The sequence below is a fragment of the Fringilla coelebs genome, assembly GCF_963513975.1.
Source record: "Fringilla coelebs genome assembly, chromosome: 5".
NCBI classification, from domain to species: domain Eukaryota; kingdom Metazoa; phylum Chordata; class Aves; order Passeriformes; family Fringillidae; genus Fringilla; species Fringilla coelebs.
In genome coordinates this window covers 14,186,030-14,206,508 of record NC_140033.1, presented here as the reverse complement: position 1 = coordinate 14,206,508, position 20,479 = coordinate 14,186,030, and the positions used below count along the sequence as shown (strand labels likewise).

At 36.7% G+C, this 20,479-nt stretch overlaps 1 protein-coding gene across 1 annotated transcript in view; it reads left to right on the top strand.

Moving 5' to 3' along the window:
• The window catches only part of COG5 (component of oligomeric golgi complex 5), a 173,782-nt gene that overhangs the window by 119,044 nt on the left and 34,259 nt on the right, over nucleotides 1-20,479 (top strand). The window contains exons 11-14 of the mRNA XM_084206189.1: nucleotides 8,111-8,192; nucleotides 10,437-10,638; nucleotides 11,333-11,494; nucleotides 13,486-13,585. Coding sequence (XP_084062315.1) covers nucleotides 8,111-8,192; nucleotides 10,437-10,638; nucleotides 11,333-11,494; nucleotides 13,486-13,585 — 546 coding nt within the window. The remainder of the gene's footprint in view (nucleotides 1-8,110; nucleotides 8,193-10,436; nucleotides 10,639-11,332; nucleotides 11,495-13,485; nucleotides 13,586-20,479) is intronic.

Sequence of the window (20,479 nt, the reverse complement as noted above, 5' to 3'; positions counted from 1 at the left end):
TGTGTGCCCAGGCAGCCAAAAGTAATTTGATTCTAATTCACATGGGAGGGTCAGAGCCTGTGCAATGGTTTTCTAATGACACTACGATTTCTGTAGAACTTTAATTCCGTTTCTCTGACAGAAATATGCAGCTGTGAAGAAAAGGGATGGCGGGGAGGTTGTGTGGGTTAGTAGGTAATAATGACTTTTGTTCTTTTTCACTTCTGGTTTAGTGGTGTTTGTGCAAATTGCTGATCAGTGATGACTGCAAATTACTGAGTCAGTTGGTTTTCAGTCAGCTTGCCATTGGAAAAGAAATACATTTACCAGAAGTGCCACCTTTTATCATCATGCTTGTCAATCTTACCTGAACAGCTCCGGGCTGAGTGGACATGGTAACAAACCATCCTTTCATCCTTGGAGGGGATATGAAGTAGTCAAGGTGAAAGCATGGTTGGAATTGAAGCTGTACATACTAAATCACTTCTCTGGGTAGAAGAAAGCTGTCAAATCCCTGGGGTAGTTACTGGTTCTTGAATACTAAGTTCATTTATTTCCAGTTGATGCATATCTTGCTGGAATATGGAAGGATTAATTAATGTTTTAAGTAGTTTTGAAGATATAGGGCACTGTTTAATATCTAGATATTTTTGTTCCTTACAAATTAGGTTTTCTGAGGAATCACTTAAGAATTCCAATATTCCATAAAATGCACAGTCTTAACTTTATTTTCTAGTCAAGAACGTTTTTGAGAAATAAAGCAAAGCGGCTTTTGTTTCTTTTGTCACCTGCCTAAAGAGACCTTTTTTCAAACGTTGCACTACTGCTGGAAGTCTAGAAACTATTACACCTTGGATATAAACTGATCAACCCAGTGTAATGAAATTCTGTGCCCTGCAGTAAAACAAAAAAAAAAATCAAGGTCATTTTTAAAATCACAGTGTCATTTATTGACATCTCTGCACCTGTAATGTGTAATATAAACAACATTAGAAATTTAAATTCACACTTATTGAAGAAATTTAATCCTGACTACTTTAGGGATATAAAAAAGGGTTATTGAGAACACACTCAGAATTTGTCTTTTCTTTACTGATTAATTGCACTACTGAGGATGATGGCTTTTTGTTCACAGTCTAACATTTGGCAATTATGTTGCTATAGAAATAGTGCAAATAGATTTCCTTATTTCTGTCCCATAAGATCTTGTCATACGAAATTGTTAAATCATTTGCATTGTTGCTTTCTTGGTGGAAAAAATATTTAGACTGTCCTTTAAACGTCTTCTGTTTTTAGAGCAACATTCACAAGTCCTGTATTTCTCCATGGCAGAGCATTTGATTACAGATAGAAAACACTGTATATGTTAGTATGCAAAGCCTGATTTCAGGAGCCTGCAGCAACTAGCTGCATGCTAATATTCACCATATTGTTTTACATTTCAAAGAGGCCTCACAATAAAGATGTTTTTCACATTCTACTCAAAGTATCAAAATTTCTACAGGGAAAAATAAGTTGGAAGTGGTCATGAAGGGGGAACCAGTTTAGAATCAGTGGGTCAGATTTATTATTTGAATGTTAAAATAGCTATTTTAGACAGACACAAATATGTTAATTCACAGATGGAAAATTATACTCATTAAGTTCTAAATTTACAGTGAGGAGGAAATAGAGACATTTGTAAAAATAAATATATGTCCTTTCAGCATCTTCTTACATTCTTGTCTAATACTGAAGAAGGGGGGTACTTTCACCCTCATTCCTTGAATTTAGATTTAATGTCATATACTAAATAGTTACAAGAGCAGAGCTAAAGAGATTTAATTTCATTTCAGTAAAAGTTAATTAGTAGTTTGATATTTTTTTTTAAATGAGGTAAGCTGTTTTTATGTTTGAGGAGACTTTAAATTAGTTTTCCAGGCTTTAGCATGAAAATTATTATATAGTACCAGTGAATACAGATCTTCTAATATCTATCCTTTGATGATACTGGTACTCAGCCCACTATTGTTCAGTGGTTTATTAACTTTGTAGTAGCTGTTAGTGAAAATGGATTATATTTTTTCAACTGGGAAAACGAGTCATTTTCATGTGAGTGAGAAGGGGTTTAGCACATGAATCCTGTCAGTCTGTAGTTTCTTCTATAATCTTGCAAGCAGGCAACATCCAATCTAAATTTCAAATCTATGCAGTCAATGCATCAATCTGAGTAATAGTGGTGCTTCACACTATTAACAAGTCTGCTTAGGTGCTGTAATACCATGCACTAAAGATGAAAGGATTACTGAAAAAAAAAATTATAGACAAGTATAAATCCCTCCTCCCCCATACCAGTAAAAGAGTACTGATGTAAATCCTTTCCTTACCACCAGTCATTGGATAAAAGGTGATTGAGTCTGCAGGCTCTCCCAGTTGCACTGAGAGAGCTTTTTATCCATGTGGGATTAATCATGAATGGTCCAGCTGAATGACCAGGCCCAGAAAGTGGTGTTCAGTGGCACAAAATCTAGCAGCTGGTCAGTAGTGTACCCCCACAATGGGTCAGTACAAGGTTCAGTTCTATTTTAAGACTTTATTAGTGATCTGGATGATGGGCCAGAGTGCACCCTCAGCAGGTTTGCTGATGACACAAAACTGGGAGTAGTGGCTGATGCTCCAGGGAGTCATGCTGCCATCAAGAGCAACCTCAAGAGAATGGGGAATGTAGAGGAATGGTCTGACAGGAACCTTATGGAGTTCCTGGGACAGAGAGCAGGAAGAACTAACACTGTCCAAATGTCTTCTGGCACTGGCCTTATGCAGTGTTATTAAGCTGCATCGGGGGAAATTTAGGTTGTACATTGGGAAAAGTTCCTCATAGCAAGAGTGATTGACCATTGGAATGGGCTGCCAGGGAGGTGGTGGAGTCAGCATCCCTGGAGGTGTTTAGAAAAAAGACTGGATGTGGCACTCGGTGCCATGGTTCAGTTGACAAGGTGGTGTTAGGTCATAGGCTGGACTTGATGATCTCAAAGGTCTTTTCCAACCTAGTTAGTTCTGTGACTCTGTGGTTCTACTGTACAACCTTAGATGTTTTACCCAAAACCTGCTCTGTTAGGGGAAAGTTGCACAGTGTTACTCTTTGTGCTGAGTATTGCCAATAGGGGTTTTTTAATAATGGCTGAAATTAAATAGTTACACAAAGTTAAAATTCTTTTAGCTGATTGCTGATTCTGGCCCCGATTCAGCAAAGCAGTTAAGGACATTTTTAATTTTGCATAAATAAGATATCCCATAGAAGTCAGACTACTTCCATCTATGATTTTAATAAGGATAAACTTTGTCCCATTCACATAGGCAATATAGTGAGCCTCACTGTTGAGAAAATGCATCACCATTTGTGGTCTAGCCTGCTGGACATATTTTGTCTGATTTATGGATATAATTTTCATGAGCAAGTAATTCCTCTGTGAATAGTACATGTGAGTGTGTACCAAATCCTTAAATAGTGTGAAAAAGGGGGAAGACTACAGTGGCTGGGCCAGAGTACAGTCTGGTTGTTGTGGTTTTCTATTTTACTCTACACAAATGCAAGTGGGTTACCTAGAAATAACATATTTTAAAGTAGCTAAGTGCTAATAGTCCATACATGTTTCAAAAATATCTTTCCATTCCTTGGTTGTGGCCAACTGTCCAGCATGTCAGAGTGACAGAGGGTTGCCCTGGTGTATGTTACTGGGCAGTTTGGTTTATTTCTGAAAATAATTAACAAGAGCAAGAGAAGGACAGATCTAAACTGTCTTGTGCTGCCTAAGGAATTGCATAAGGGCTACTAAATCGTGTAAGTGCCTGCTCAGCTGTTCAGTTTTGGGGAATAAAGTGGTCACTGGTCACAGGAACAATAGTGACAGTATTTTTAATTTACAGTTTGGGTTGGTAGATAGTAGTTTATGTAAGTGTGCTTTAGGCATTGGAGCATTTTCACAACAGATTTTTATTAGAAAATAGCCAGTTCTGTGGCTGATCTTACTTCCCCACCATTTTGTAGTGGTACAAAGTATGATCTATGTGCAGATTTTCTGTGCTGTGAGATCAAAATAAAGCTGCGAGCAGACAGTACCATTCATTCTATAATGCTGCATTAAATGGGTCTGGTTTGGAAGGAAAGTTCTGCTTTGCCATTATAGTCTTACAATTGCTTGCAATTAATGTTCATAGTTGTAATTTGGTATATTTCATGATGGGGAAAATATGTGTATGTCAACCTGAATCTTGCCTATCATGAATTTTGGATACCATCAATTACAGTTAAGGTTCTTTTATTGAAGGAAAAACATATCGCATGACAAGAGGAAATAACATTTTATTTTATGCTAAAGTGCAATCATTTACTTCTGGAGACTTTCAATTATGTATGGATGTTTTATGTAAGCTTTCTATGTGCACAGTATGCACCTGAAACAGCTTTGTGCCAGATAATAGAACCTCTTAGCTTCCAAAGGGTTATGTGTTCTCTGTGTTGTTGAACGCGTACACTGGGAGGGGGGACAGTATGACAGAACTGTGACCTTTTTCCAGTGTTGTTGGTTATGGCATAGGAAGCTGTTGGAAAATGATTGCTACAGAGCTGAAAAGATAATCGGATGCAGTTCATTACTCATCTTGTCAGCTGCTCCTGCTACAAGGGATTGTATCACAAGATGTTAATCTGCTTGTGACTAGATTTCAAAGCAAGCATTTTTATTTTGGAGGGGGTGTAAATAATTTAACATCTTCCAATTCTATTTCATTTCAGAAGCAAGAGAAATGGAAAATTCCTCATTTAAAGTCTCAGAATATTAATTGATAGAAATATTAGTACATCCTTGTGGATTATTTTACAACTATATGATGATATGCTGAAAAAAGCTATTTAATTGCAGAAGTGGTTCTTTTAAAACTTAATTATGAGGTAGTGCATTTCTTGAATAGTGGAAGTTACTCTGCTAGCACGTTTCAGTGTGTTCTGCAAGGCAAGTACTAGACACAAGACAGATTTGGACCAAAGAGAGCCCTATGTACACTTTGAATCACTAATGTGGATGTACCCCATGCTCCCAGACATTGTCTACCACTGAGGATATTTGGTGTAAGTGTGGAGGATGACTATATTCATTATTTGCAGATGAGAAGGTAGTTTTGGCTAGCTGACTTCAGTTTTCTGAAAGAGAAAGGCCCAAAAGAGCAGTTACTTTCTGATACTGTGGTTTGCTGCTCACAATGCTGCATGTGAAGCGTAGGGAAGGCTTATAAACTTTCCACTGCATTAAGATGAGCCAGTAGATTTGCTGTGTACATTTCAAGCAAGCAGAACTGCCTTTTCCAGCTTCATCCTGCCTATCTTTTTAAGTCCTTGAAGAAGTTGTCCAGTACAAGGGACATTCCTTTAATTTCCTGCTGGAGAAAAACACTCCTTTTGCTACCCTTTCCTTGTAATTTTCTAGTATTGATTATTGTCAGATGGAATTGCATGCTACATTTTAAGCAGTTAAATTAAAATTCTCATAAATTTAATAAATCTAATCCTTATAAGAATACATCATTTAAAAAACGAGCAGTGAGAGACTCAAATATACCTTTAAAAATAATATTTCAAATAATGTGTAAGCAAAAGAAATTACAGATTAAAAAAATTAAATTGTTTCTGGATGCTCATGGTTGCATATGGCACTTTTTTACTCCCTCTGGAGTATCTAATGCTAATGCCCTGCTGTATTCCAGTTTTGGTAGCTACAGTCCACCCACTGAAATACCCCCTGGTGTATGTGTAGGCAACAGTATTTTCTAGTTCCTGCCACAAACTCTTACATGGTCTTCTCTGTTCTATTAATCAGCAGCTATATTTCACCTCCAGAGAGACTGCATCTCAGCACTGGACAAACTGAAATCTTGTGTCATATGTTATAGAATCAACCAGCACTCTGTAGATAGTATTTTAATTAGTTAGAAAACAGGGCATTTGTTTTTTCCACTAAACATTTTTGACCGAGTAGTCAGTCAGTAGGAAATGTTATCTGACTTTTTCAGGAAGCTTTTCCCTTCTCATACATAATGAGTCTCTCCTCATGCATAATGCAGTTGGCTAGCTGAGCCATGAGGGCCTTCTTCCCTACAAAATTCTGATACAGTTAATGTCCTTTGCCCAGGTTAGAAGACACACAACATAAAGCATCATCCCATGTTACTGTTACTTGTCACCATGTTGAATCTGACAACTAAGATAGCAATGTTGATGGGGAAGGGTACATGCATATTTGTTTTCTGGACCCTTTAATCACTGTGTTTTCTGCTGAGACAGTGACAGAGATGTAGATGTAATTATACAAAAAAAAAGTTTGAAAGTGCTCTCTAAGTATTTTTCCACCTGCATTAGATTATGTAGAATTTGAATTGAGTGACCATGCTCAATAGGCAACCATTGCTCCAGGCTGGGATAGAGAATATGAAAGCCAAATTAATTTATACTTGATGTGCAAGGCTGTTTGTTTTATAGTAGTCTTCATGTTCTAAATTTGAAACTGTGAACTAAAGAGTTAAGTAATTTCACGTTTATGCTATTGCAATAAATTTATCAAAGAAAAGAGATTTTATGCAGTGAACCTTCTGAATAATTTTCTGACATTCTAATTTTACTTTGCCCATTTATGAAAGTCAAGTACAATTTTACAGAAAACACAAACATAAATTACTTCAGTTTCTAAATCCATCATTCTCCTCAAGTAGTCAAAAATGAGATTCTGTAATCCCAGTTTATTTTAGCATTCAGTGTTAATTATCATGCATTTTATGAGTCCAACAGCATAAAAGATGTCCTCTCTCAATTCTTAACACATGACCCATAAACTTTGCCTTTATCTTTAGAGATGAGGAGTAGAGTTGGATTAATTCCTCATCTAATTGCAGAGTTTGTGATGATAATCCTATTTTTTATCATTACACTTAGATTTATCACTATACCTTGGACTGATTTTTAGATTTTATATTCATTCTTTAAGATTTTTTTTCAACTGAAACTTGAGCTTGAACCTGCAGTCTTTTAATGAACAGATCTTCAAGAGGGATGCAGTGGTACTTGTTAATGAATGACATTGTAAAGACATTTGTTGCTTTGCCCATTATTGCCACTGCTAGTGAAAAGAGACCATTTTTTTCCTTTATCATCTTAAGTAGTACTAATTCATTTTGGAGTAGTGAGACTTTTAAATATAATTATCTCCACCTTTTTGTGGTACTGCTGGGCAGTGCAGAAGTGAAAGTGACATGTTTTTTCTTTTCTGTGATGTGACCAGTGATCTGGTCAAACTGGTTAATGCAGCAGTTGGGTCAAGGGATGACATGTAAACCATGCAAGGAAGAAAACCCTTCTGTTCAGAGTGGGTTTTCTCTTCCCATGGCAACACTGAACAGTCTTCGAAGTATCTTAACGAGCAGGCAGGACAGGATACCCATCCTCATCTCCTGGAATTTTTTTTCAAACAGACAGGGATCAAAAATCATGCTTTAATGCTTGACCCTAAGTGCCAGAGGTTGGGGGCAGTAGGGGAGCAGCCTGCCCCTGCACATTCCCTTTGGTGTGCTCCCTTGTTTCCACTTCTGACTGCAAGCCCTGGTGGCACCACGCAGTGGAGAGTTAGCGGTGAGGTTCACTGCATTTTTGTGTGGTCTGTGTTTTTGGGAAGCAGAGCTGCTCTGTGTGCAGTGGGTTGGTCCCTGGCTGGAGTTTGCCAGTGTGTGGTAGTGGCAGTGAATGATTGCTGTGGTGTAGCCAGCACAAGAACTCCATGAATGGGAAGGTCACTGCAGTGCAGGGAGATTTTCTAACACGTCTCCTGAGGTGTGCTGCTTCGGGCTGCACCCACACCCCTACAGAGCTGGGAGATTTCTGCTCAGACTTGGAGGAAAATATTTAATTTGAGACAAGACTGAAGCTGTTCTTTGTTTTATCCAATAGTTTTTCTAGCCCTAAACCTGAGGAAAACTTCTCAGATTTCACTTATTTTGTTTTTATTTTCAGTGTTGAGGAGTAACTTTGACTGGAAGCATTTGCATTGCTTGATATTCTTTGGAAAGAGCATGTTTTGAAACTTGTATTCCTTTTGTCCCTTGCTCTTAGGATGGCCAGTCTGATATTTTGTACAAATTTTGGACTGCAGTAACCCAGACACTTTCCTCTCATTTTCAGTCAGCAACAGACTGTAAGTATTCAGTATAAATTATTTGTAATGTGTTCTGTAATTATTTTGAATCTCATTTTTCAGTAAGTCCTTTGCTTGGTATCTCCTCTACCAGAACTATAGCAGTGGTTCACTCAGCACAAAGTCTATGCATTTATAACTTCTGGGTGTGTAACCAGACAGGATTCTCTTAAACTATGGTTGAATTTTAAAAAGGAAATATTTTCTGTTTCATTAAGTAGTTGTTATCTAATAACAAGAAGTATTTTTCTAACTGTGAATGGAGGTAAAATTGTTGGGAATTGTACATTATACTCCCTAAAGCAACTGGGTTTGCCAAATTCAAAATTAGTAATTTGATTTTAAAGATAAATTCTTAGTCTTTTCTTGTTAAACACTGATTGGTTGTAAAAATCAGATTTCAGTCATTTTTTGGATTCCATTATAATCTGGATTTTAGTTACCTCAAAATTGTTTTATATAAATACAGATGAACAGCTGGTGTTCTGACTATACACAATTTTCTCTACATGTGTAATATGTAAATAGCCAGTACAATCAAGGGATATCAAAAATAAATCATGTGTTAACATAAGACAGTACTATTACCAGAGCATGCTAATGCAGCATACAGTTGGATCATAGGTGAGTTTGGTACTTTCATAAATATATCTTTCATGTTTGCATAGAGTGTTTCAGTTCAATCTGTTGCACTAGAGGTGAAGGGCATAAGATGTGCATTTATCTTTGTGATCTCAGCTATTGCACTGGCCCTTCAAAATGTGGTCCTTCCAGGCTTTATAGCAGCAATATAATTTTGAGGAACTAGCTGGTGGATTCATACTCAGTGGTTGCTAAGTAACTAGATGATCCCAAAAGAAAATGTATGCATCTTGTGTTAAAACATATTAATTTTACTGTTTGCCTTATGCATTGCTCTAAGGGCAGCATGTGCATACCCCGAGCCTCCTGTGCTCACACTGAACACGTGCTGCCTGTTCTCAGCACTCACCCTGAGCATTGTAAATCTGTGACATCAGTTAACAGGACCAACCAACACGGCAGAACTGAGGGAACTCTCACATTTTGGCAGCCCTACTTTTTCTAAACTGTTTTATTGCTTACAGTTTTTAATAATGTATTTCATATAAACATGTATGAGAGGGTTCGATGTGAATGTTTTTATCTTGGTACAGATGAGTTTTGGGGAGGCAGATTTTTTCATATCAGCGAGGCATCTAAATGAAAATGTTCATTTTTAACATAAATTTCTGGTGACTGAATCCACTGACATCAATCAGGTTCTGGATCATATTGATCAGAGGAAGACAAGATATCAGAAAAATAGTGTAAAAATAGACATTTATAGCAGTTTAAAAGGTTTGATATTAGATAATGATATGCTTGGGTGAGGTTGGGACAGTCTTTGTAAACATAGCTTCATGACCTAAAATAACTCTGTGTTTGATAATAAATGTGAACCCTCCATTATTCAAAATTATGTATTTGAGTTGAAAGCACAGGCTGGGTGAAATGGGGCAGCTGTCTGGAACCTGAAAAACCTATGAATGAATGGAACAGTGTTAATCTCCTAATGTAAAGGGAAATCTCTAGAGTATGAGTGAGGTTAGATCAAGATTAACAGTTGCTAAAGCAGTTGTACATTTGTTTCATTTCCTGTTACTTGTGGCAAGCCTTTCAAGTCTGAAAATAATGCTCCTTTTTCTACTGGCTTTATCATTCTTTGATAAGTTTAGGAATTGCATATTAAGTACCTTGTTTTAAGATGTTTGCATAAAAACATATGCTTCCCTCATCACATTTCTGAAGACTTTGGTTCATAGGAGTTATCTTTGTCTGTTTTAAATTGGTATATTCAAAGTTGCACAGCCCCTCACTTATCCTCCATCATGATATTGTTAGCAAATCTCTAGATTTAGAGAGTTCCAATTACCCTTTGGTCTTAAATGAATGATAATAATAACAAAGTTTGATACCAAACATTTATTGTGCAAAATAAAGTATTTTTTTTATATCTAGTCTTCTCCAGTTGTGGGTTTTATACTGGTGCTTTACATCCTTTGTCAAGTGCATTTAATGTTATAGTTATGTCACTTTGAATGAATTGTAAATATTACATTATTTATATAAAACTTAGGATAACATTGTGTAACATTGATATAAATGCAAGGATAGAGGTTGTTCATAGGAATAAAAAAATTCGTTTGAATTTAGCATCGTGTTGCTTACTGCTTTATTTTACAGCCTCTATGTTTTTGAAACAAGCATTTGAAGGAGAATACCCTAAATTACTGAGGCTTTATAATGACTTGTGGAAGCGCCTCCAACAATATAGTCAAAATATTCAGAGGAATTTTAACAGTGGAACTACTGATCTTTTTGCTGAACTACAGCAAATGGAAGAAGATGCTCAGGACATATTCATGCAAAAAAATGAAGATTATGAGTATGTATTATGAAGTGTATGACTATAAAATATAAATCTTTGCACCCTGTAAAAAAACAGAATATTTTTTTAAACTCACTGTTATTCAAACTGTCACTGCAGGAGAATTTGAAAGGCTTTTTTCCTCTCTTGCAGTTACTGCTCTAATGCTATTTTAGAGCTCTAAGCTTTTCATTAAACTGTATGTCTAACAGTGTTGGGTTGTCTTGTCTTTCACAAAGTCTTTGACTTTTGAACAAGTTCTATCTTTTTGTCTCTTTGGGTGAAAAATGGTGAAAATTCAGTTTTGTATGTATTGTGATTACAGCACTAGCTTTCTCCTGATGACACTGCAATCATTTGAGTGTGACAAATGCTCAGTTGTTATGATTCACAGTTTTTAGTTTATACATCATGGAATAAACATGATCTAAGTGATATCAGAAAGATCAAACTGAAACAGGCTTATCAAGCTTATTATGACTTCTAGACTTATGTAAGATAAAATGAATATTTTATATGAGAATTGTATTGACTTAAATATGTTCTTCAGCAGTCAGTGGGAGACTTATCAGAAGAATGTTTTTCATATGCATATGTTTAAAAAGCAGAAAGGAAAAACAGGTTCAGTATTGCAAAGTTTGTACGTCTGAAAAGATTTAATGCTATTGTGTATTTTAATTTAAAATGTAGTAACTTTTTCTTATGTGCAAAGTCCAGAAAAGGCCCTGAAAGATTCACTGCAACAATACGAAGCTGCCTATTTGTCAAAATCCTTGTCTCGACTGTTTGACCCCATCAATCTTGTCTTTCCTCCTGGAGGTCGGAATCCTCCCTCTTCTGATGAGCTTGACGGCATCATTAAAACTATAGCCAGGTATGCACATATAAGGCATTGGAAATGTATATTGGAAATAAAATACTCAACATGTATTTTTTAATAACTTACACTTTTAGAAAGGAGACTTCCTTAGCGATAAAAGGTTGATTACTCTTTAATTATAAAGTAGATTAGTGCAAAAATCAAGTCAGAGTTTAGGATAGGATAGGATAAAATAGACTAACACACAATAGAACAGAATATTTCAGTTGGAGGGGACCTACAATGATAAATCCAGTCCAACTGCATGAATACTTCAGAGCTGGCCAAAAGCTGAAACACGTTAAGGGCATTGTCCAAATGCCTCTTAAATACTGCCAGGCCTGGGGCATCGACCACCTCTCTAATAAGCCTGTTCCAGGGTTTGACCACTCTCTTGGTAAGGAAGTGATTCCTTAATGCTGAGTTGGAACCTCACCTCATGCAGCTCTGAACCATTCCCACACCTCCTCTGACTGGGTCCTGGGGAGGAGGATCAGCACCTCCTTCTCCACTTCCCCTGCTTAGGAAGCTGTAGAGGAAACCAGACGTGACAAACCCACACCCTTCACTGTCCCTCACAGGACATTCCTTCCAGTCCTTTCACCTGATCTGTTGCCCTCCTCTGGACACATGCAGATAACACCACATTCTTCCTAAACTGTGGGACCTTGAACCTTGACATGGTGTTCACGTTGAGGCTGCACCAATGCTGAATACAGCATGATAGGCACCTCTTTATTATTATTTCTAATAAATATATTTTATTAATATTTTCTGTATTTTGTTTTTCTGGAATAAATGAAATTTTAGCATAAGTTTTAATGTTTAAGCTTATAAAAGATCAGGAAGAGAAACTTTACACGTACTGTAAATGTCTGGTATCTTAATTATCCTGACTGTGTCAAAGGGAAGTGGTAGTTGCTTGGCTGAAAGTGATAATACCTGGTGTAAATTCTTTGTTAGAGTAAAACAGCAAGATGATAGGTAAGATGACTATTCCAGGTAGAATTTGTAGAATGAGATACCTAAATTACCAATGGTGCATTTTCCCTCATAAGGTTTTGGTAACAACTACTCTGTTTAATGAAGTCTGAAAAAAGATGGGCAGCATTCACATTGTATGTGTCTGTGTATAAAATATTAAATATTGACACAGTACTTGTGACTGGGAGTTACAGATGCTCAGAACATGTCTCTTGGTGGGGTGACTGATACTGTTTTGCTCCTTCCAAAAGAGAAAGGAAACAAGATGAAAATTACGAAATTTCAGCTGAGTCTTCAAAAGTGACCTTTAGCTTATGATGTTTGGGGCCCTAGAGAGTTCCCAGAGAAGATTATTCCAAATTGGGGTGCCTAATGATTCTCCAGCTCTTGAGAGAGGTTAAACTCACCATTAGCAACATGATGGTTCTTGTGCTTGCCCATCTTCAGCAGAGCAGTTTTGAATGCAGCTCCTGCCGATGGAGATCTAGAGATGTTAATGAACAAAAAATACTGGAAGCGATTTAGAAATCTTTTCCTTCTTCATTTGTTCCCTGTCATTCCTTGGGGGCCTCTTTTACTATGAAGGATTGCCTAAAACACAGCTTATTAGTTGTGTCAAGCTAAGGCATCCCCTGGGTATTTCTGCACAGCTCATGTAATTCCAGAGTTGAATGACTGTATATTCACCTGTAATGTTTGAAGGCTGCTGCCAAAGCTTGAATGTAGTTAATTGCTGTCAATATTTTTGAATGGCTTACTAATAGTGATTTCATACTGAAGTGTCATTCCTAAACTTTGCTCATTTCTACTAGAATAGGAACACTGCACATAAAATTCCCAAATGACTTGTTAAATTGTAAACTGAATTACGGTGCGTGGAAAGACTTGGTTGTATGTGCTACTCTCTCGAAATTGACGTGCCACGTAACTGTGTGTTCATAGTTAATTCTTTATCGATCCAGTACAGCATTCAATACAGCACTGTTTAGTTGTTAATTAAGTTTTGTAATCTTTGCTTCCAGTGAGCTAAATGTGGCTGCTGTTGATCCAGACCTGAGTTTAGCTGTGGCCAAAAATGTGGCGAAGACCATCCAGCTTTTTGGTGTAAAATCAGAGCAGCTTGTAAGTATCTTTAAGTTTCTAAATAGCAATGTTTTTTCATGTGCAGTGTTTTGTAGATTTAGAACATAAGAGTTAAGCAATCTAGATAGACAAAACCTTCTAATTCACTCTCCATTGTATTTATGAACATGATCAATTAAATTCTGCCTTCAGACAAAGTCAGTCTATTGATAGCAGTAAAATTTATCTGTATAACTCCAAATTGAACTTGCCAGATTAATTTTTAAAACCTCAGAATTGTAGCTGTCATTCAACAAAATCAAGACTTAAACTCAGTTCTTAATTAACCAACATTTGATACTACATCAGTTACATGATACAGCATCTTCATGGTATTAAAATTTAGACTATTCAAATACCATTTTTCACTACTTGCAAGAAATTTTGGGTGTTTTTTCCATATATGTATTATTTGACATTAACTGACCTTTGATTTGTTGGTATTTGTCATATATTTCCAAGCATTTACCATGCAGTGGTATCTAGTGTTAACCTGAATAGAAAGATCCCCAAAGCCTTATCCTTTTGGTAAGAGCCTTCAAAAAGACTATGGATAATACAGTCAATGTTGTCATCATACAAAAAAAAAATTTAGATGAACAATTTTCCCCAAAGGACTGTTGCTGAAATGATAATAGTTTTTTTATGAAGAGATGAAAATAAATTTTTGCAATATGCAGACCCACCAGAAATGACTAACTACTTGTATTTGTAAACAAGATTTTCACTTAATAAACAACATTAATTCTGACAGCAGACTCAGATTCCAGTAACATTCATTTACTATATGTTTTATTTAAAGAAGATGCTTGCTAATATTTTTTGTTACCAATTGGCTACAAAACATTGCAGCAATTTAGTTAGTATGGTTTCTGTTTACCTTTTACATTTCTGCCATCTCTGAATAGCTTTGAAAAAATTGAAATTCAGTAGCACATACTTTGTTTACCTTGTCTATTGGATGAATTGTCTTGGAAGTTTGTTGACTTGGTGTATGGAAAAGGAAGGTAGGTGAAGCAGTTATGAAGGCCATAAAGAATAATTTAGACTTTAAAATAAAAACAAATGTTAGCATTATTTTGATAGCTATTTTAAAGCATAGTGCTTAAGTTGAGTCTGCTTTTAAAGATACCAAATCATGGTTTCCTATTTTCAGAATGAAATTTGCTCATGACAGAAATGAGGATTTTTAGTAGGTTGTGAGAGTCATCATAGGTAAAAAAAATACATTGTTGTCTATGTGTCACGGAGTGTAGTGTCAAATAGTGGCATTCAACTGGGAAAAAAGACCTTTCAGCTGTAACTGTGAAAGTATCAGGGTTGTGCTCACTGTGTCTGTTAGAGTCTGGCCAGTGGATTCTTTGGAAGTGAGCATAGTTTTGTGATCAGACAGCTGGAAAATTCATAAGAAACCCTGAAAAAACCAAGATAATTAGAAATAAGCTGATAAGTATATGATTTGTGGCTTTGTGTTAGCTAACCTTAAAGTAAAGAATGTAGGGGAAAGAGGGAGTGTGAGCCCTTGAACTTCTTGATTTTGACAACTGAAAATGCAAACTTGAAACACTAAAAAGCTAAGTGATGGGATTAGCCAAGCTGGCAGGATGAACATCAGTGTCCTTGAAGCACATACCTACAAATTGTGAAATAATATTGCACAGCTATCCTTTTCTAAAATTCTTTCTTTCCTTGCTGATACATGTTACAAATTTAAAAGCCAGAAGTGCTCAACACAGTTGCCAAGATGTAAGTGTCAGAGTCATTTTTGAAGTGCTGAAATATCATTCCTAGCCTCCAGCTGCCTCTCCAGCAGGGCATGGCTCTCCCACTTGTCCTGTGCCATGCTTGCCAGCCCTCTGGATATAATCTGGAACAACTTAGCCTTTTTTTGGTGCCTATTTTTGGGCAGACAGATTGAGCCTGGAGTGTGCACCACATGTAGAATAGGAGCTATGTTAGACAGCACTGTTTCATTATGTTTTAGTGGTTTAACCAGGAATGCAATCTTAATTCAATCTTGCTATCCAGCCTCCAACAATAGCTTGGAGTCAACAATAGTCCTCCTCTCCAAAGCTGAGAAGGGGACCATGGAACATATCCGCTCAGATGCTTCATGTCTGATAGCTGCAGCAGAGCAGTGCTGGAGATGGATGTTTAATTTCCTGGAGGAATTTGAAATTGAGTTCTCTTCCAAATTAAAAGTAAACAAAACCATCTCAGAATTCTCAGTGAAGGAAGATGGGGTCAGGAGACTTTAAAAAGTAATTCATTTTCTTTTTTTAAATGTTGTAAGATTGCAGGTAGATTTGAAAGGTGAAAAACTGAAATGTGGAGTTCTAAAAAGGTTGAGACATTCTGATGTCAATGTCAGGGTTTTTATTTACTCAGTTTCACAAAACAAGGAATTCACTGAGATTTCAGGTCATTTCTCCAGGTATCCTTAAATAGAAAAATAACAAGAAAAATGTTACTCAAGATTCAAAGGTTTTACCTTTGAGCAAAAGCAGCATCTGTCAGTCTGTACATACAGTCCTAAAGCAAAAACGACTAAGAATAAACAGCGTCTTCCTGTAAATCCAAAACATTTTTTTACGCTACTTGTGGCTTTGTACCCTTTTCAACTTTCCCCACATCAAGAACTTGCTGCACCTGAGACCTGTTCTTTTATTAACCAGTTCAGAGATGATAATAATGTCAGGAAGCAGCAGTATGTAGATACATTCAGCTGTTGGGTGAATCTTTAGTCAATCCTTTGCTGATGCTTGGTGTGGTTGGTGTATGCCATGCAGCATTCAGAATTATTGTCCTAATTTCACTCAGTGTAATTGCAGATATTCTTACTGTACAGAGTTTGAAGGGCTAATTAGACATTGCACAAGATTTAAAAAATATTTCTGTTAATTTAAGAGTATTAGCTTTCATCTTCACCACCCATCCTGTGTTTTGTGGTGCTGAGGAAGTGTGCTTGGTATATTTTATGCCATTTTAATTTTATTTCTTCTTATTCATGTTTTCCTTAAAACAGAGAGGCCAGACATCTTCATAATGATTACAGACACCACCAGATTACTGTTTAGTCACCATTTCCACATCATTCTCATTCCAGATTGGAAAAGATATTAACAAATCTGAACATCATGTTTTGGATGTGAACAAAATTTTCCTCTTCTGCATTTGCACCTTGTAATCCAGTGCATAGATTTTAACAAAAGGTCTGTTTACTGAGCCAGATTTTGTTCACTGGCCACTTTTTCTTGCAAGTGAGGTAGCCTAAATGAAAAGAACCCTAACTTTTCTCCTCTGTTCAGTTCCAGGGGAATCATCCATTCCCATTTGCAAATACCTTTAATCACCTGTCTTGTTTGATACATACAACGTGCTGTGCTCTTGTTTAACTGGCCACATCAGAAAAAGTAGTTCTTTCATCAAATACTTACAATAAGTACAGTGAAGGGAAGAGATTTGTGAGAAGGCAATAAGTTGCATTTCCTGAAAACAAAAAAAAAAAATTGAGTAATTTGGGGTGTTTATGAGAATTCATGCTCCTTAACAAAAGATAGGAGCTCATAAATCTGCTTCCTAGAGATATTTTTACCCATTTGTTTAACTGATAGTTGAGAAGTGTAAAAGAGAACTTAAAACTCACCTGCATCTTTATTACATGCCTTTGACATGGCAGTAGTAATTGTGTGGCAGGATCCTCTAGTGCAGTGATCTTAACATTTTTGGTTATGCATTCCTATCAGTATAAACTTTTGGAGCATGCACGCTCATTATAGGAGTACTTGTTTATTTATAACTTTTATACATGTACTGTTGAAGTTCTGATATTTTTGTCATGCATCCCATTTTGTTTTTCCTAATCCTTGTGGTGCCTGTACCCCACTTGAAAGACCACTGCTCTAGAGTAATACTCTGCAGTAATCTTCATAATAAGGAAACAGACTTGGTCTGTTAATTTTTGGAAAAGATGCTTCCTTGACTGCAGTCTTTAGAACTCATGCTTGGTTTTGTTAATGTGCTACTTTATATCAGATTTTTCATTTATTTATAGAAAAAATTAAAAATGGTAGTCTAGTGATTGAAAGTGAAACTAAACTGTGTTTCCCAAGTTGATTACCTGTATTTTTTTCATTTACTGAGCTGAATTTTGAATGTACTTGAAATGTTGTCTTTTCTCTTATAATTAAAAGTCTCTTCATTGCAACTTTGCAATCACTATGTTTTTGTTTGCTGTTGATAGAGAAGTCATGAAACATTGAGGGTTAATAGCTCTGGAAGTTTACAAGATATGTAATTTTGCCAACAAGCAGAAAAATAAATTGTAAGATCCATTGTCCATATAGACTGAAGATGGAAGAGCACTCTTTGGTCCTCTAGTCTGTTCCCTTCCCAGCACAGGGCTGGTGGAAACAATATTTGTTGTTGGGGCTTTTGGTGCATTCTTTCCGGTTTTAGAGTGATGATTTCAGTTACCTGAATGTAAGTACTGCATGTTCTCTTACTTTTGTGCTGTTTCTATTCAGCTTGTCATGTGGGTGGATTGAAATACACTAACACACCCACCAAGTGCACATAGATGAAAAGTGTTGTGCTGTGAACATGAAAATGCAGTTGTTTAGAGAAGGTGTGATTCTCCTACTTTGTGACCTGGAGACCTCTACCAGTTTCCTCCCTAGAGTTACAGTCATCCTGTCAGACTATCTTTATGAATTTTGATCAGAGTCCCAGAGCAATCCTTCCTGCCTTGTCTGATGGAGGCTGTGTCTTCTGACTCCTCCCACCACAGGGCATCACTAGAGGCATCATCAGAGACCACGTTATCCTTTGGCCAATAAACAAGCAAAGAGTCATTTGCAGAGGCAGGATTGTAAAAATGAGATTGCCCACTTACTTTTCAGAGCAAGTGGGGGTGATTATGCTGGCAAATTCTGGTGGATTAAGCTGTCTTAAAAACATTTCTATATAAGGATATTGTGTGCTTAAATGCACAAACTCACTCTACTGTGTTGCCAGATGGCAGAGCACATTTTAGCTCCACTCCAGTCCATGCTGACCAGTTCAGCTGTGGCACCTTGCTGAACACAGCCCTCCCTCAGCCTGGAGCAGAAGCAGAGAAAGTTCATGACTGCTTGAAATACAGACAAAGCAAGAACCTGCATGGCCATACTAAACTAGGCAGATTTTTTTCTAAGGTTGGGGTAGAAAAGGCTAAAATCGGTGGAAGTTGTGATCGCCTATAATTGGAGTGTTTCCTAAATATGGAATATTGTATTTTATGGAGTAATAAGGTTATCTAAAAAAAGGGATATTTCCAGCAGACAAGAGGCTGCAGGCAGATGATATAATGGAGATCTTTCCCGCTGTCAGACTTGTAAGCAATCATGGAGAGGAAGCCCTCAAAATGTGGAGATGGAGTGGGTGTAATGAGGGAGGAAGGAAGTAGAGAATTTGAATAATTTTTAAAATTCTCTTAACTCAGTGTGGTTGAACTGATGCCACATATATCACAAAAGCAGATGAATGAGGCAGAGGTTCAAAATACAGGCTGAGGACAGTGCTCTGGGAGAGCTGTAGCCTTTGCCCTCAGCTACTAAACTGTCCTTTATAGCTTGTGGTAGAGGCTTGGCTTCTCATCAGGATTTTAGCCTGGGCAATGGTTGTGATGTTTGTGATTATCATGTTTGCCCCTTGGAAGTTTTTAAGCACTGTGCAGAGAGCACAGTCCTTCCTGGCATTCTGAAGAATTCTTCCCCAGTCTTCTTAAGAAAACATAAGACAATGTATGGTGTATTTTACATATTTCAAAGCAAAAATGCTAAAAACCCAGGAAGAGAAGCAAATTTTGAGATTAAAGAGAATACAAAAGTGTCTCAAAAATTAGTCACTGCACCAAGGTTCAAATAGTTGTCACATATCCTCAAAGGTCAGGACACTGAATCACTTATTGGTGACCTCTACTATTGGACATGGCAGGAGACGAAATGAGAGAAAATTTGTAATTCTGATCCCAAAAGTGATAGATGACTGTACACTTCTGACATAAGAATATTTGTGTGGAACATTTGGGTGAATGACATTTTAAGATTCTGGATTGTTTTGAGGGAAAAGTCAGCATCAGCTGATGATATCTGTGATATAGAGTAGGCAGCCTCTTCCTCACTGTCCTGGATCTCGGTAGTATATCCAGATTTATTTATATTTACTTAAGCAAATATTTGAGTTATGTAATGTTGTGCATGGTTCTAGGATGTGCATCAGTTGCAGAGCACTGGAGCAGTAATATGAGCAGTAATATGTTGGCACAAAAGGTTTCTTGGGAAGTAAGTGGGAATCTTTGATTTAGCCTGGTCTTGTTTTTGAATACCATGGTGAAACTGGATTTCAGATGTTGTGACACAATTCTGAATATTTAACTGGCTTAATGTTTAAATGCAAAACGACTCTAACATAAAAATTCTGTGATTAAAATTAATATACATTATTTCTAAACTTCTGATCATTTACTGAGATCTACTTTTCAATTAACTGGTACTAGACTGTGTAACTAGGACAATGTTATTGTAAAGTATTATTATCTGTCATAATGATTAGAAACATGTGTTTGATGACAGATTTTTTTTTTAGTGGATTATAATTTAAGAAAGTAAATACCAAAAAAAACCCCAGAAGTAGAAAAGTGTACTAGTTAATTGTTTTGTCAACCCCTTCTTCAGAGGCAAACACTATATACATACATATCCCAAACACTGACTGCTTGTCCCCAGATGGTCTGGGTTTGTTTTTCAAAGGGAGTATGGGTGTTTGAAAACACATAACTATCCTTAGAACAGTAAATGTAAGTAAGTAGATGAGCTTGGTCTCATCTGTGTGAAGGCAAATTTGTATTATCAA